This window comes from Numida meleagris, chromosome 6 (assembly GCF_002078875.1).
Source record: "Numida meleagris isolate 19003 breed g44 Domestic line chromosome 6, NumMel1.0, whole genome shotgun sequence".
Lineage (NCBI taxonomy): Eukaryota > Metazoa > Chordata > Aves > Galliformes > Numididae > Numida > Numida meleagris.
In genome coordinates, this window is record NC_034414.1 from 55,174,802 (window position 1) to 55,192,683 (window position 17,882).

General features: G+C 40.3%; 1 protein-coding gene across 2 annotated transcripts in view; it reads left to right on the top strand.

Annotated features, from left to right (window-relative positions):
• Positions 1-17,882, top strand: part of KCNH5 (potassium voltage-gated channel subfamily H member 5) — a 158,103-nt gene that overhangs the window by 46,629 nt on the left and 93,592 nt on the right. For both annotated transcript variants that reach the window (XM_021403118.1, XM_021403119.1), the window contains one exon: positions 12,282-12,711. In XM_021403118.1, the coding sequence (XP_021258793.1) occupies positions 12,282-12,711 (430 nt within the window). The remainder of the gene's footprint in view (positions 1-12,281; positions 12,712-17,882) is intronic.

Consider the following 17,882-nt stretch of genomic DNA (forward strand, 5'->3'; position numbering starts at 1 on the left):
ACTCAGAATCCCTGAAACTGGGCTGTATTTTTGTTGTTCTTGATGAAAGGAGTTATGTTTAGATCCAAGGATTTTGGTCATAGAATCATAGAATGATAGAATGGTCTGGGTTGAAAAGGACCTCAGAGATCATTTAGTTTCAACCCCCCTGCCTTGGGCAGGGTCGCCAACCACTAGACCAGGCTGCCCAGAGCCACGTCCGGCCTGGCCTTGAATGCCTCCAGGGACAGGGCATCCACAACCTCCTTGGGCAACTTGTTCCAGTGCATCACCACCCTCTGAGTGAAAAACTTCCTCCTAATATCTAACCTAAATCTCCCCTGTCTCAGTTTAAAACCATTTCCCCTTGTCCTATCACTATCAACCCATGTAAACAGTTGTTCCCTCTCCTGTTTATATGCTCCCTTCAAGTACTGGAAAGCCACAATGAGGTCTCCCCAGAGCCTTCCCTTCTCCAAGCTAAACAAGCCCAGTTCCCTCAAGCTTTCTTCATAGGAGAGGTGCTCCAGCCCTCTGATCATCTTGGTGGCTCTCCTCTGAACTTGTTCTGTGAGCTTCACATCTTTCTTATACTGGGGGCCCCAGGCCTGGATGCAGTACTCCAGATGGGGCCTCACAAGAGCTGAGTAGAGGGGGACAGTCACCTCCCTCTCCCTGCAGGCCACTCCTCTTTTAATGCAGCCCAGAGCATAGTTGGCCTTCCGGGCTGCCAGCGCACACTGCTGGGTCATGTCCAGCTTTTCATCCACCAGGACCTTCAGGTCCTTCTCCTCAGGGCTGCTCACAGGGAGTTCTTCCCCCAGTTTGTATAAGTACCTGGGATTGCTCTGGCCCAAGTGCAACACCTCACACTTTGCCTTAGTGAACCTCATTAGGTTCACATGGGCCCACTTCTGTCTACGTCCCTCTGGATGGCTTCCCTTCCCTCCAGTGTATCGACTGCACTGCTCAGCTTGATGTAGTCTGGTCATGTGTAATTCATATTGTTACTAGGCTGATTAAAAGCTCGTAGAAATTTGAAGTTTAATCCAAATGTATGGGGTCTTATGTAATATGTAGTTTTTGTCACTGGGCTGCCAAGAGGTTGGTTAAAGTGTGGGCAACTATTAGCCCTAATACAAGACATAGTATTTATCAGAGTCAATATTTATCAGGTTCAGGCTGGGCTGAATTTGCAGCAGATGGATTTACAGTGTGCCCAATGACACCAGTCCTTTTGCTTGTTCAGATATGGTCAAGCCATGCTATAGTTCCCTTTGGGAGCAATTGCGTGGATTTATTTTCCAGGGAACACGGGGTATTCTGCAGATGATTGGAGCCTTGCAAATGGGAGAATATCTTGGAGCTGGAAGCAGCCCGGGGGCCCACACTCATATAAGGGCACTCCATCACACTGCTGCTGAGAGCTGCATTTAAGCTTCTAAAATTTAGTACTCAAGACTAGATGGGTCGATGAGCTTTTGTGTGCATGGAATCTGCATCCTTGAAGTTCCCATGTGGATATTTGGAATGCCCTGGTGCACTTAATGTATTTAGTGTTTTTTCTCCCTGGCAATTTTCACCTAGTTTTATCCATTTCTGAGTTTGTAACAAAAGAAAATCTAGAATTTTTAGTTCATCTCTGCCAAAGGTGTGGCTCTAGAATGATATGGCAAGAACTGCAAAAAATGGGGTGGGATGCTGGGATAGCCAAATAGATGCTTTTCAAATGAGTTGTATAAAAGACCATCTTTCCTGCAAAAATTAATTTTCATGAGACACTGGCTGAAAGTGGAAGCAGGCATTTAAATGAGATAAAGCTCTAAAATTCTGTGTCTGTTGCTTAATAATGTAAGACTACATGACCCAGTGGCCTTTTAAAATTCAGTGATCCGTGCAGGACATATTAAGGCATGGAATCCTTGTGAGTATAATCTACTTTTAATTACTGTTATCGATCTATTTCAGCGATGGCATAAACTTGTTTGCCTCACTGCTGTTAGCTAAAACAGCAATGTGTGTAAACTGAAAGCAAATAGAAGCTGGTACAACTAGGTTCACCATATTCATGTCTGCAGTGTTTTACTGTAAGCATTCTCTTTTCCAAAGCTGCTTGAAGAAGGCTTTATGGACCCCAGACTGAGTGGTATAAGCAAGGTGGAGATAAATTGACACATTTCAAGAATATAGCCTTGGCCCTGAAATAATATCTGAGAAAATAATTCCCAGAACTAAATCCCTCATGCAGCCAACTGTTAAACTATGTTGAAAACTCCTAGCAACACAATGACAGACGTGCTAAGCCTGGGACCTGGCATTTTCCCCTTTGTTATGCAGTGGGAAGGCAATTAAATATGAAGAACGCTGTCAGCCTACTGCAGTGTGCAGAAAAACGTAGTATAATAATATAGTGTCTTGGTAAAGATGTCCAAATATAAGTGTAGCCAACCATGGATGACTTGATACAGATGTTTAACAATATTTGCCCCAGAATTGCAGCAGTTGTTCTTAGCTTTGTTTTGAGCTACAGTTTTGCTCAGGTTCTGCCACTCTTTAATTACCAAATTTGTAAGTGCTGTAAGAGGATGGCAGTTTTGGGATGTTTCCACAGATTCCTAACTGGAGGTGCATAGGTGTCATTTTGATGTGTGGGAAAACTTGTGATAGGAAGTGCCCGAAAGTCAGTTGATGCTGAAGTCATAGTTTACTGGGAAGCAGATGTTGGGTAGAAAACCTTTAACTCAAATCGTTAGAGCCATACAAAGTAATGAAGAGTCTAATTCGGGCAAGTTGTATGGGGAGTACTTTCAAGGAAAGCTTTGCATTCTGTGGATGCTGTCTCTTGCAGAGGAGGAGGTGTTTATGGAGGAGACAAGGCAAATGAAGTAATCCAGTCAGTTAACGAATTAAATCATACTGATGGGAATAGCACAAATCCTCATTATTGAGCTTGTGGTACACAGCCATGAGTGGAAGGAAAGGAGTCAAGGTCTTTGGGCATGCAGGCAATTGCTGTGCACAAAATGGATCCCAGATACAGCTTTGGAGAAACTAAATGTGTGGCTGATGGTTTAATTAGACACATTTCTTATAGACAGAGAGCCTTGTAACCTGGTGCAAGTCTTTATTTTGCTGAATCCTGAAGAGTGGGTTGGTGTTACACACAGCCCTCGGCATTAGGGCTACGCGTAGCTCCACAAATACTTGCAGAAACATTGCAGCTCATGTTACTCTCTCCAGATACTTCTTCTCTTTTCCTTCCTATATTTGGGATAGGAAATTTTGGTTTCTTGTTGGCACTGAGCTGTGAACTAACTTCAGTAGGTGTCCTGACCACTGGGACTCCCCTTCCTCTCCCTCCCTTTTGGCCTCCATCTGCCTTCTCTAAATAAGTGAAAATTATTTTATGATATCATTCTATGATATATGATGTCATCATATTTTACAATATCATTGCCCAGTTGGGCACCCTGCTCTACTAACAAAAATTACAAAAGTCTGCATACATCTCAACTGGAATCTAAAATAAATATTTGGAAATCTTCCTTCTTTTTATAACCTCAGTCCTTCGGTGTTTGAAATGTATTGAGCTGCGTGGCTGTACCATAAGCAGTTCACTGAAATTGTATTTACAGTGTTATAGATTATTGACATTTTTCTTAGGGGAGAAAAAGCCAACAAAAAAGCTCCCCGTCTCCATGGGGTGAAAGAAAAGTCCTGAGCAATAAATTTGGAGATGCTTTCAGGGACTGCACGAGGAAATGTACTTGCTTTCATTTTGCTGTAAGGACTCAATTTTGTGCTCACTGCAGTCACTGCTCCCATTGCTCTCAGAGGTGCAGGGCCAAACATTAAATGGGCTCAGCCTGGACCCAGGATCGAGATAGCTTGTGCAGAAACAATGTCGCTCATTCCAGTGTAGATTTACGTAATTGAATCCAACCATAATTTCAGTTCTTGAAGTGGTGATAAATCAGAAAAGTTGCTTTTTTATTTTTCTCATTCCAGCATTTCGATTTGTATGTATGCAACTTTATTGCTGTAATTGATTACCTAAAATAAATGGCTTCTGAGATATGTTGGAAGATTTACTTCAGCATTAACTCCAGTAAAGATGCATTAAGGAGCTAACCAGAGATTTTAGAGCTAAGCTCTATTTAAGTAGCTCAGCCTGAAAATTTCTTTTGGGAGTGATTTGCCAGTTGAATTTTGAGCAGCCTATCTGTCCTTCTGGATGGTCCTTCTCTGCTGTACAGAAGCATACCTGCTGGAGATGGGCCTGCAGATTCATCCATTTGCATTGACGAGTGCTCAGTTTCAGTTGTTCTCAGAATCTGTAGGCACTTTGTCTTTTTCCATTGTGTGCCAACATGTAAGAGCTGCTCAGTGAAGATTTCCTAAGGTTTATAAAAACAATGCATTTTTCGCTGCTTCGGTAGTGAATGTTAATCTATATCTTGACTTAATAGAATCAATTGAGTGATTTGAGTGATTTTTGTTTTTGTGCAGTTACTTCTGGTGAGAGAAAGATAATGAAAGTTTTGCCTATTACTTTTTAAAAAATTGGACTGTATTTCAAAATATACTAAATGTAGGATTCATCTGATAAAAAACAGAGCTAGGTACACTCCACAAGGAGATACAGGGGCCTTTGGTGTATGATTCCCTTTGTTCATAGAATCATAGAATCGTTTGAGTTGGAAGGGACCCTTAAAGGCCATCTGGTCCAACCCCCCTGCAATGAACAGGAACACCCACAGCTCCATCAGGTGCTCAGAGCCCCGTCCAGCCTGACCTTGGCTGTCTGCAGGGACGGGGCATCCACCACCTCTCTGGGCAACCTGTGCCAATCCCTCAACACCCTTATTTTAAAAACCTTCTGTTTTATATCCCATCTAGATCTCCCCTCTTTTAGTTTGAAACCATTTCCCCTTGTCCTATCACAGCAGACCCTACTAAAGAGTCTGTCCCTTCCTTTTCTCATAGTCCCCCTTTATATACTGGAAGGCTGTTTTCAGGTCTCCCTGAAGCCTTCTGTTCTCCAGGGTAAACACTATTCTGACAGTGTGTCTCTAAAACAAGTCTGAGGAGTCACCCTGTTCCCAAATGCCCACTTCTCACTAATACAAGTCTGACTAGTTCAGATGCAGACCCCTCCAGGGTGTAGTTTAGACTGAGATGAGATGCAGCCTGCCCTTGAGACCGTATGTATTCACCTCACTTCAGCTTCTTAAAGACTAAAAACAAAAACAGAAGAAAATAAATAAGGGAAAAAATCACAGGGACCATTTGAGTCCCTGCCTCATGGCTTTAGTGGGCAGGTTCATTCTATCATCCTTCTGGTAAACTGATCAAAATCCACCTTAATTCACGGTGTCTGCAAATCTGTCTTAATTTGCACTCTGCTCGATTGTCCCTGTACCAGCCTTCTTTGTTTCTTTAAATACTTCTTCTTCTTCCCTCATGTTTATCTCCTTGATGTGCTTAGAAAGAGCAGCCACTCCTCCCCCCCCCCACACACACACATTGATTTTCCTTTATGTAGCCTAAGCAAGCTGATCTTGTTTAGAAACCTTTTTTTATGAAAGAGGTTTTAGGATTATTTTTTTTTTCCTGTGCAGCATTGTGTTTGAATACATCTATTTAGAGCTGAGCTGTACGAATCCATCACCTCCTTGGGAATGGGGTTTGGCTTTCCCTCTTGCCCTTGGCAGCACTCACCTGATGCATCCTGGAGCTGGATTAACCTTTTCTGGGAGTGTAACCCACCGATCACTCTGAATCACCACGTGTTTAACTAGTGTACCCAAATATTTCTTATTCTCTATCAGTTGTGGCTGAAGATCTTAGAAGCCAGAATTTTTATTAATAAGCTTCGTAATGGAATCATTGAGTCTTAACCCAGTTATTCCCTCTCAGTTTTATTCCCACCCAGGTATTCCCTCTCCTCCTTTATACAAATTCCAAAGCTGTGCCACCAGAAGATTGCATAAGCATATAATGTTTCTGCTTGCATCAAGAAAACAACATCAGGAAGTCATTTGGCATTTAGCCCTTTCTAGATTTCCATTGAGTGGTCTCCCATTTTGCCAGCCTTTCCACAGGTTCCTCAGCCACCTTACCTTTCCTGGTCTCATCTCTGTTTCTTGACAGTTCAACCGCTTGAAATACTGCATCTCTTTTCTTTAGAAAATCAGGTTTGTTATCAGAGAAAGCTGTCAGAAAATCTTGGCAAGACCCCAGCTAACCTAAGCTTAGCAAACCTATGCTGCTGCATTGATTGCGTTTTGATTTATCTCAACGCTTCTAATTACTCTTTCCCTTAACGTTTGTTCAGGTAATGTATCTGTGTGTTTCCTTCTTGATGCATTAAGTTTTATGAAAAACATTTACATCATCTTTGAAAACTAAAGCTACAAACTAATTTAATTTTCAGCCCAGGTCTGGATTATTTTTACATCGTTGCAGCCTGATCGCTTTGGTTGTTCTTTTTTTTTCTTCCTTCCATTTATGAGCATGAAGAATCTCTGGGTATTTGTTTTAGTGTTTGTTGCAGGGAAATGTTTGACCTGACATTTGGCAGTTCTCACTTTATACCTGTTTATTTACTAATTCTTTTACCTTCTGAGGTCTAATTTTTTCTTGAGCATTTTTTTTTATATTTCATATATCAGTTCTCTATTTCTGTTTGCTTTCTTGGGATGATGATTTCTTTTTAGGTTTACAAGTTTTTGCTCCGGTCTTGAGATGCAGCCTCTGAATATTTTTGATACCTTTGGTACCTTTTGAAGTAAAGACACTCCAGGTTTCCTCTGCTGTCAAGTGTCCGACTCCCATTTCTCCCACTCCAGTTGTCTTCCCCTGTTATTGTATGTAACTCAATATAATACCATTCGTAATTTATCAGCTATTGCACTTTTGAAATCAAGAACCCTACTCCAGTTTACTTTGTGATTGTTCATTTTTTATGAACCAGTTCAATTCCTTTTTTGAGTCAATGGGGACTTCTGCAAATTCCTATCAGAATGAAATGTAGTGTAGCATCACTTTCTGTGGAGTAATTGGCTATTCAGTGAAGAAATAAGCATGCTATTGCATCTGCAGAAAATCTTGTCCTACTGTTATTAATAGCGTTTATTCTCCAAGCTCATATTGAGAAAGTTAAGTCTCTCATTGTGAGGCAGTGCTCTGTAATATCTGTCTGTAATAACATAATACAGGTTTGGATGCTGCTCAAATCTGGGCTATCCAGATTTCTAAGGATGGGTTTAATTTCCCTCCTGTAAGCTGTGTAAATGATAGGCTTCAGCCTCTTTGCATTCAGTGAGGGGGGAGAGACAGCTCCAGGACGACATGATTCATCCCACTGCTGTCTGACAAGGGCTGGATGAAAACCTCTCCTGACGTGCTTCTCTCTTCATGCACTGGGGAGGAAGACTGGGTAATTCATATAGAACGGGTGGCTTGCCGTAAGGTTGCAGCACTGTGGGAGCTGAACCCCACCCCAGGAGGCTGCTTACAGCTCAGTCATGGTGTAACTGGGGCTTGTGTGCCCCAGCTCAGCCTGTGTGAAACCGTTTTGCTCTTGCATGGAGATAAAGAGCTCAGCCTGGGCTGCAGAATCCTGGGAGGATTTGCTCTGACTATAATGGTTAGGTTTGCTCAATGCAGGTTGCTGTCAATGCTTTGGATCTAACAACTCTAAGTTTATTAGCTAAAATTTAGTTTAAGAAGGTCTATATGTGCTGCAATCACTCTGTTGACTGCAGTGAGATATCCTAAAACGTTTCATAGAAAGGTTCTCAGTTCTGGTTTTTGGCGACTCCATAAATTCTTCAAAACCACCATGTGCTGAACATCAAGACGTAGAGAAAAGTTTTCCTTTTTTTCCTCAAGCCTCATCTGAAGACAGTGTTTTCTGTTAAATGGTGCAGTACCGATCCCCATTTTCAGAGCCAGAAGGATATCAATGTTGGAACATATTTAATTTGCATGTTACTTTCTCTTTTTTTCTTTTTTCTTTTTTTTGTCATTGCTCTTGCATATATGCCTGCAGCTAACAACATATAAACAAAAAATCATGGAGTGAAATCTAATCAAAAAAGTGCCTAGAGTCAAAAACACATTGTTTCCTAACAGAAAAAAAAATAATGCATGAATTTACCATTTCAGTGTATGTACTGGGATTTAATTTTGAGGTTTGAGCAGATTTTAGTAAGTTTAGATGGTAGAAAATGGCTGCTTATGCCTTTATTTTACATTTTAAAACATTTATGCAGTAATTTCCTACTGCAGAAAAGACTTATTAGATTAACAAGTAACCAGCTGATTAAATCTTTTACATGTTTTACAAAGATGCAGCTCTGCTATTCTTAGAATTGCTCCTTTAGTGTACAACAGACTTTCCTCTTGTGTTTTCCAGTTGTGGAGAGGACATCTCTGGCGCTAACACTAACTTGAATGATTTCCTGCACTTGTTAACCTGCATTTTCCTTTGGTGACAATGTTCCCTTTATCCTCTTGCATGTCTGACTCTTGACCCCTATGTAATATGACTTTGAAAGCTTCATTCTTCCTGCTGCCTGGGTTATCAGGGATTCATTACATGTGGGAGAGCTTAGCTCCCTCTTCTTGCTCAAGGTCCAGAGGTCTGTTCCCGCTGGCTGTATTGCAATTGCAAAAAAGATCTTGCTCAGCCTTTGGTCAGAAAAATTTAGCCAGAAGCAGACACGCAGCTTAGAGACTTCTTTTCTCATTGAAGACTGAAGTTTCATAATGTCGTAGCATTTAGGATCTGCAATGGGAAAGTTCAGGTAGCTTTAACAGGATGGAGTGGTCCCGTCTGCATTTCAGAGTGCTGTCATCACTTGTGCTCCCACTATCAAACTGAATTCATTTTCTCAGCATATAAGAAAAATAGAGAAAGCAGACTTTGCAAGATGCTTATGTCAATAAACTTGGGCTTTGTTTATTCATGAATGGATCTAATTTAATTCTGAAGATGAACATCCTTTCCCCAGAAATGTCCTTCTGGATAAATTTGACATTGTCAGCTTCCTCTCTGGTGTCTTCTACTTCCACAGAAATGGCTGTGCAAAAACCGCTGGTTCACAGCTATTGTGTGTCCTCTCCTGATCCAGTGGCCTCAGAAATCACGGGGAAATTCTCTGCAGATTGCAGTGATGTATGACTCACACTCCTAAGTTGATTTGGTTTGGGATTTCAGGTTCCAAACTTGAAAAAAAGAATGCAGTTCTGGAGTAGGTGGTTTTCCTGTTAGAAGATTTCTGTGGCTGAGATGATGAAGAGCAATCTGAATGAATGTCCTCTTCTGATGAAGACATCATTATAAACATTGCCCAAAACCTCAAAGGACAGGATTAGATAGTTCATACCATGAGACATTCTCAGTAAAAAAAAGAGAGCAGCAGATACTACAGTTTATTGCCCCCAAATAACCAGATATGGCAGTAGAACAGCACACACTCCTCTCAGAAGGCAGGATTTTCAATATAAAAATCATGCATTGCTTAAATGATGCTAGCACCAAACTGGATTTTATGCTCCATTTAAGGTTTCTAATCACCTCTCTGTTCCATGAGTGCTGAGGTTACTTCAGTTAGAGCAGGTGCTCACTCTTTAATAGAGAGGTTTTCAAAATATTTGCTATGGAGCCTAAATACAGTTAAAAGAAAAATGAAATAAAAGGCAGCAAGTAATCAGCTGAACTGAAAACGCCAAAATTCGTAGTAGCTCAGGCTTGATTCAAGGCAGATAGTTTTTGGTATAATTTCCAGCAAAGAGAGTGCTGCTGAATCTTGGACAGAGCTTTATGTATTAAGAGTTGAGCCAATATTGTCAAGAGGTAGTTTAAGTATAAAGGTCCAGCTTACTACCTTTAAATACCCAGCACTTAATAGTGCAATACGTCACATGATTCATTTAGTATGTGTCAAATTGCTCCTTCCTAGGAAGTGTTTTATGGGATACACTTTTAAAGCTCCTGGCATTGTCTCTATATTTTACAAGATTAGACATGAAATGTGACCTCTCAGTAAATATATCTGATTATTTTGCCGTAAAGCAGTGTGTTAGACTGAGCAGACTTGAAGACTTATGGGACTTTTGAGTAAGATTCATTCAATTACTCTTTGGAAAGAATACATTTGAATGTCAGCTGAAACAAAACATTTCTCTTCGTTTTATACATAAGATATATGGTTGTTATCTGTGCTTAGGAAAAAAGAAGTCACAGCACAGACTTTCTTCCAGACTCTGACATGAATGCTATATTTTTGTATTAGTTGTACTACTGCTAAATGGCCCATGTAGCTTAGGGAAAGAAGATGTAATATAGATGGAGGATGGCCCTCTGGTCAGGGATTTTCTCTTAGTTTGGGATTGTACAGTAGAAAGTGCAGTGTGAACCTTGTTGCTGGGACAAATGTAAACTACTGTGTGCAAAAAAAGGGATTTCAAGTTCAGATTTCAGATCTCTCGCTCCTTCCTTAGCTATATTCCTGGTAATGAACAGTAAAATGGAAATAATGTATATCTCCTTTTTATTTTGATTTTTTACTTTAGATACTGTGATTCACTGTGATTCTGTGATAGTGTTTCTGACTCGTGCAGCAGTCCACTGAAACCAATCCATTGCATAACGAACTCTTTGAGGAACATCCCAGATTATTGTACAAGATGACCAAGCAGAGTGGCTCACAGATATGTATCCCAAACCAATTAAGTAGGTAGATGTTCAGATGAAAATAAGAGTGATAAACTAGACCTGTATCTTGCATAAATGCAAAATACGTAAGTCAAAATGGGAAAATTCCACTTCCCTCCATGATATTAGTCATCGTGTGAGCTTGAATGCAAATAAAGAACTTCAATTTATTAAGGATTTGGGGATCTGAAACAAATTCCAGCAGGATTTGAAAAGCATACAAGAACTTTGTTGAACAGATTACATCTAGAAATATCAGTTGCATTTCACCCTTCAAACGTTAATTGTGAAAAGAAACAGAGGTGCAAAAGAGAGAAGGTTCTCCGTCGTATGGAAAACTCCAGAAAGTGAAGTTTTTTACTATTTGATAATATAATTAGCCAGTGTTTTGACTAGACTGATTTGATAATGATGCATAGAAAAGGGCAATTTAATCTTGGCACAGTAACTAGGAATGTTTGCCTCATTGCTTTCTATGTCTTAATTTCTACTTTAAATTAAATGTCTTCAGCTTCTGAATGTTTTATATTAGAAACCTTTTTTGCAAGGCTTCTATTTTAAATCACTAATTAATTTAATGCACAAGTTAGGCATTTCCTGGGATTGCAATAGATCAGGAACATATTTTTCTTTTCTGCATCTGTAAACTGTTAAAATACGTTGCCAACTGTTTGTGTACTTAGAAGGACAAACACATTTCTTGTTATTCCCTCAGCTGTTTCCATCAACTTTTTGATTGTCCCTGTGCTTCTGTTCCATAAATATTTGTGCTTCCACTTAGCTGTACTTCATTTATTTTGCCTGATAAAAAACCACTCATATACTTGCTTTAGGAAAGTATCTACTATATCTTAATACCTTAGATAGTATAGATATATACTATATATCAACATATATCTACTATATGTTGATACGCAAATAAATTAACCCTATACGCAAAGGCGTGCAGCTTTCTTGCCAGTGCACTGTGGTTTGTATTACCCTCACTTTGGAGAGGTGATGTGCCCGCACAGTTGTTAGGTCTGTGTTCAGTCAGTGAGATATATTTATGAATAACAAAATGTGCAGTTACATTAGCTGTAATGAAGCGTACTATGAGATGGAGAGTATAGGACTAGAGGAAGTTAGCCAGCTACTCTCTGGTGGATGCGAGAGCAATGGGCAGATTTCTGTATTCTTTTTTAAAGTAATTATGGTTACTTTCTGATGTTTCTCTTGTGCATCTGGTAATGCTGCAGCCTGCTGAAGTAGATGGGCCACCACTTTGTCAGAGCGGCAATGCCCCTATGTTGGTTTTAATATAGTGCTGTTGTTTTCTGAGAAGTTTTGAGAAAAGCCCCCTTGAATGGTGTACTTCAATCTGTGATTGCTCCTCCACCATGTTTGACTTTTGAGGTCAACGCAAAACATATCATTTACTTCAGGTTGGCAGAGTATCAAATTATTGTCATCTCTCATCCAGAGCACTAGAAATTGTACAGACAGGTTTCAGATGGCTGCAGGAATCACTGTACAGCTTTCTTTGTTAACCAACAGGATGCCTCTGATGAAATAATATATTTTTTTTCTTTTCCAGGGGATCAGTAGCCTCTTCAGTTCACTAAAAGTGGTGCGTCTTCTCCGACTTGGTCGAGTTGCCAGAAAGTTGGACCATTATTTGGAATATGGTGCTGCCGTACTGGTACTGCTGGTGTGTGTGTTTGGACTGGTGGCCCACTGGCTAGCCTGCATATGGTACAGCATCGGGGACTACGAAGTTATAGATGAAGTCACTAACACAATCAAAACAGATAGCTGGCTCTACCAGTTGGCACTGAGTATTGGGACACCATATCGATACAACACCACTGGCTCAGGGCAGTGGGAAGGAGGACCCAGTAAAGACTCTTTGTACATATCCTCTCTCTACTTTACCATGACAAGCCTTACAACGATAGGATTTGGAAACATAGCACCAACCACTGATGGAGAGAAGATTTTTTCAGTGGCCATGATGATGGTTGGCTGTAAGTAGAATTTGATCTTATTGTGTTGAAGCTAAAGGTGATTTCACAAGCAGTGAGATGATTGCATGGAATATTTGCAGTAAGCTTTCTTGACACCAGAAAAACTGAAGTCCCTGTGAATGGTCATTAAATGAACTTGGAATTATAATTGAAAATAGAAATTAAAACTATGTAGTTGCTGTAGAATTTTAACTTGTTTGCAAAAATAAGCATAGTAAGCATGTAAGTGTGTCCAGTGGTAATTATATATTGAGTTTAGGTCCTCTTCTTTACATTTTAAAGATTGTTTCTATCACATTTAAAAGGTCTTGACTGAAAGTTGATCAGAAGTTGGATTGCGTGCTCTAATTCACACAGCCAGTTGAATTTCGCTTATAGATTTGGGCAGGCTTGGAAACACTTGAAGTGGTTTTATCCAGTTCTCTAAACAATTAGTGATTTCATGGTGATTGTGTTGGTCTTGCAAGTCAAACCACTGCAACAGAGTATGAGTTGACTTAGAACAATGTCATGAGTGTGATGACCTTCATCACCACAAGGCTAGACATGAAAGAGGTCGTAAAACCATATAGTGCACCTTTGCTTCCTGCTGTTTCTCACCTCTTCTGAAATACTTAAAAAACAATAGCGGTAAAGCACATTTGCCATTTGCAGTGCTGCCAAAGTTAAATGACTGGACAGCTTTCCAGGTTAACAAGACACTTCAAAATACAGCAAAGGATGCTGAAAATGTTAACGTTATTTGGCAAAATTATTTTTCTGTTAAATAAATAATGCTTGGTATTTCACTGATGCTTTCTATTTTCTAAGTTCCAAATGAACACTAAGCAATTATGTAACAAAAGAACAAACAAAACCTTTTGAAAATAAGATCTGCATAATCTCTCTGATAGTTATCTCTGCTAACACTTTGAGCTCATCTCAGAGAAATACTGAACTTTAGAAAGGAAGCTTTCTAGCTACAGTCTTTCTAGATCTTCAGAAAATTAAAGCTGCTTATTTGGATATTTTTAAATGCTTATTTAAAAACAAGGTTGTGGTTTTAGGACTCTAGTTGCAGTGTGGTGCAATTAAATTTATTCTCAGCAGAGTCTTTAAATGATGGGTTGACGCACTTCAGAACATTACAAAGTCCATAAAAAACAAATCCCCAAGCTAGATCATTAATGAGCCATTGCAGCTGGGCTATGGAAAATCTATAGGTGCTGATTTGTTGTTTGCTGAAACTACTTGGTGGTATTCACACAGATCTGGGACTTTGGATAGTATAGTGAATTTAGAACATTTTAAATGCAATAATTACTTCCCTTGGCTTTCTAAGGAACTTCTGTTGCCCTGAAGAGGAGTGCCCCAGTAGCAGTGGTAAATGATTTAGGGTGAGGTGAGAACCACAGTAACGTAATAGATAATAATAATGGTTATGTAGTAACAAAATAATTACATGGCCTCAGTAAGTGAAATTAAATGGAGCTTGTAATGTGCTTTGTATTTATTCTTTTTGGGTTGTGCACTTGTTTGTTTGTTTGTTTTTTAAATCTCTGAAGCACATGCTAAAGATGTAGAATAGAATCAGAATCACAGAATGATTTGGTTGGGAAGGGACCTTAAAGATCCCGTAGTTACAACCCCCTGCCATGGGTAGGGATACCTCCCTCTAGGCTGGGTTTGGGGATCAAATGGTTGGATCTTTTATAGGCATATCAATGAAGATTTGGAGATTTTCAGTTAATACGTCCCACTATGATGACTACTCCTGAATTCTAAAGGAACTGCTTGGTTGTTTGAGTGCTGGTTAGAAAATAAGTCAGTTTTCAAAAAGATACCAGGCAAGGGCTTTGTACTTGGAATATTTGTGCAGAGAAGTCAGATGTGCAGGATTGTGTAAACAGGCTTTGTAGTGCTAGCTGCTGAAAACACAGAAATATAGCATCAAAACAGGGCAGAAAAGCGCAGTCAATAACTGATGGAAAATGCTGTTTCTCAGGCGAAATGTCCAGTGGGATTGGGAAGAGGTTTTGGCCCCAAGAATAAGAGTAAATAAGAATTGAAAATGATTAATTTGAGTTGTTTTCAAAACAAAATGTTTCCATTTTTCTTTAGAAACAGTGCAGAATTCAATTAATGTTCAATCACTGAAAAAGTGCTGGTCCCTGTACTAACTCCTGTTGTAAGCAGACTGTAAACACCTTTGGGTAGCTTTCTTGAAGAAGTTTGCTAATACCAGTAGTTGATATTGGCAGCATCTTTCCTAACAGACTCTGCCAAGTAAATGTCTTATACTTAGTGCTGGAATCAGAGATAGTAATTCATCACAGTCCCAGCTGCCTGCTCGTGCAAACTTCAGATATGAAAGAAATTCTTTGCTGCGTTGTCAGCTGGCAGCGGCTTGTTCTGCATGCCTGAAGTTTCTTATTCACGCCAGCAAAGCTATCGGGATGTTGGAGGAGGTTTTGGAGGGATTTGTAAATCCTTCTGGTGGGCAGGACTGCACGCTGGGATGCTTGTTCAGAAGAGCCAAATTAAGATCCTGTAGCTGCTGATAAAGCGTTTCGTGATGTGGGATGGTGGTGGTGGGAACCCAGATGATCGTGGGTGGTTTTCTGTTTGATCAGTGTTTTGCCATTCGGTTGTTCATTGAGGACAGAGCTAAGTGGGATATTTAGACTGTGATACATCACCTTGTATCTCACAGGAAAGAAGGGCTTTGAATAACATAACATAACATAACCTCATTTGGTGAAGCTTACTTCAGAATTGTTTTCACCCCATTTGCTGTTTCTTGGTGTGTTGGGCTATATACCAGTATTATTTTTTTTTTTGCTTTTTGACACTTTAAAATGCTAAAAATAACAAACGTAAAACATCCTGTGAAGAGGCTGCCAGGTTCGTCTAAGGTTTACTGTTTAAATACCTATTCTGCTTTGGTTGCTTAGAGTTGCTGAATATGCATTGAGAACCTGACTCATGTAGCTCCCTTTGTGCTGATACAGGTCATTTCATCCCCTCTGTTGTGCGGAACAGAAGAGATAAGTACATCCATCAGATCCTTTGAATGGACCAGGAATCATTTACCATTCTGGAAGGACCTTTCTTGCAAAGCTCCCATTGGCTTCTGTCAGCTCATACTTGCATCTTTAGCAATCAGCTCAATCTCTTCTGTTGCACTTTGCTTTAGCTCTCTCCACAGGCAGTCTCTGGGGTTCTGTAGCACAGCCATAGATGTATATGTAAAACTAACTGGTTTTGTGCCTTTCACACACAAAAAAAAATATGGAAAAAGCCAAAAAGAAACTTTTTATTTGTAGACCTTTGAACGTTAAAGCTATAGGGCTCTGTGTACAGCTGTATACATTGTTCCCTCTTGTGCTTACAGTGGGAGAGTTTCCAGCTTGCATCTTCAAAGGTCTCTTTTACACTTCTGTGCTTCTGGAGCAGTCACCTTGGCCCAGACCACATGCAACACTGCAGTGAAATAGTTCTGAACAATACTGTGCAGACTGCACGGTCAGCATAGCCCCAGAAATATGGCACTTACACGAGTTTATTTGTCCACCTGAGTTGCCCAACCAATTGCGTATTTCATCTCGGCACCAACAGAAATTCAGTATGTTCCACTCTGCAGTGATTGAAATGCTGTGATGATTCCCACTGCAAGGGAAGATCAGAATGATATCCAAGGCAAAAGCATTGATAAACTTTGAATACTTCACTGTTTTTCAGGATGTGAATGTCCCAGAAGAATCTCTTAGTCATTCTTCCTTCTCCAGAACAGCTCAGGAATGGTGCTTTGCTGTTCTTGCTTTAGGGGGGTAGTTAAATCTCTTACATGAATACCTTGCTTTGGCTTCTGTTTGCTTTCAGATTTATGGGGAAGTGGTTTGGGGGAAGTTATTGTTTTTCAATGACTGGATTTAAATTATAGCAAAGACAAATTTGTTAACACAAGTGAGTTTCATGTATGAGCAGAATTTGCTGCTGAGGTTGTACAGGATACCTTCTCTGGAAAACTGGTCCTTCCTGCCAGCTATTGGAGTAATTTCTAGACAGCTCCTTCCAAAAGTGAGTTTCTAATTTCATGGCTTGAAATGCTGACTTCTTGTTGTCATTGTAAAAGTACCCACGATGGCAATTTGCACATTAGGAAAGAAAACAGATGCGATTGCTGTAGCTTTGACCCCAAGTTGTTATTGTTCAGGGAAGAGCTGATAAAGGAAAGCGTGAGTGAGATCCTCTTGAGACCTTGCTCTGCTCTTTTAATTGTAGTAAATGGAGAGAGCAGGACATGCTTCTTTCTGTTGAGAATAGGTGCACCTGTAGGTGTAAAACCCTCCTGTACCAAGCTGTTGGCTGCCTGTGGCACCCTTTTGCTGTTCCTCAGCTCTTGTTTTGGAGCAGAGACACAGACTGTCAGTCATCTCTGCATCGATTTGCCAAAACCCAATTCATTATTCAAGTGAGTTCTTTCATTGTTCAAGTAACATTAGTCAGCTCCCTGCCAGTACATGGCAGTTAGCCACTTGAGCTCTGTTGGTATGAATCACAGAGGTTTATCTAGTAAATTTGTTAAGCGGTGGCTGAACCCACGCACTGACACCATAGTGTATAATTGTAGGAAAGCACTTGTCTGGCAGACTTCCAGGCAAGCAATCCCAAGGGTCCATAGGATTTAATTTTTGATCCTGAGGAAAAATGTGTGTGTAAGACAGTACCTTCTAGCAAAAATCTTTACCAGTAGCATAGATTAAATCATATTTTGCACAGCAGATAGTAATGTAGGAAGGCTTTATATCTGTAGGAATTCGTTGGCTCACATGTTTAACCATGACCAAATCCAGCCCTGATCTAAGGGTAACCTCCCAGAGTCAGTGCTGTACAAGGGCATTTTCTCCTCCCTCAGGAATGTGGGATGTGGGGAGGACATGCCTAGGAGCTGCCGGAGAGTTTGACCTCTTTGGAAGCAGAGGACCTGTGTCAATTTTTTGAGCTGTTCCTTACAGTTTCTTAAAATCATATAATAACTAAGGTGGGAAGAGACCACTAACATCATCTAGTTGAACTGTCAAACCACCCCGACCATGCCCGCTGACCATATCCCTTAGTGCCACATCTGTCCTTTTCTTTTTCCGTCCCTGGAGTTGTTCAAGAACTCAGCCACCTCTTTGGACAGTCTG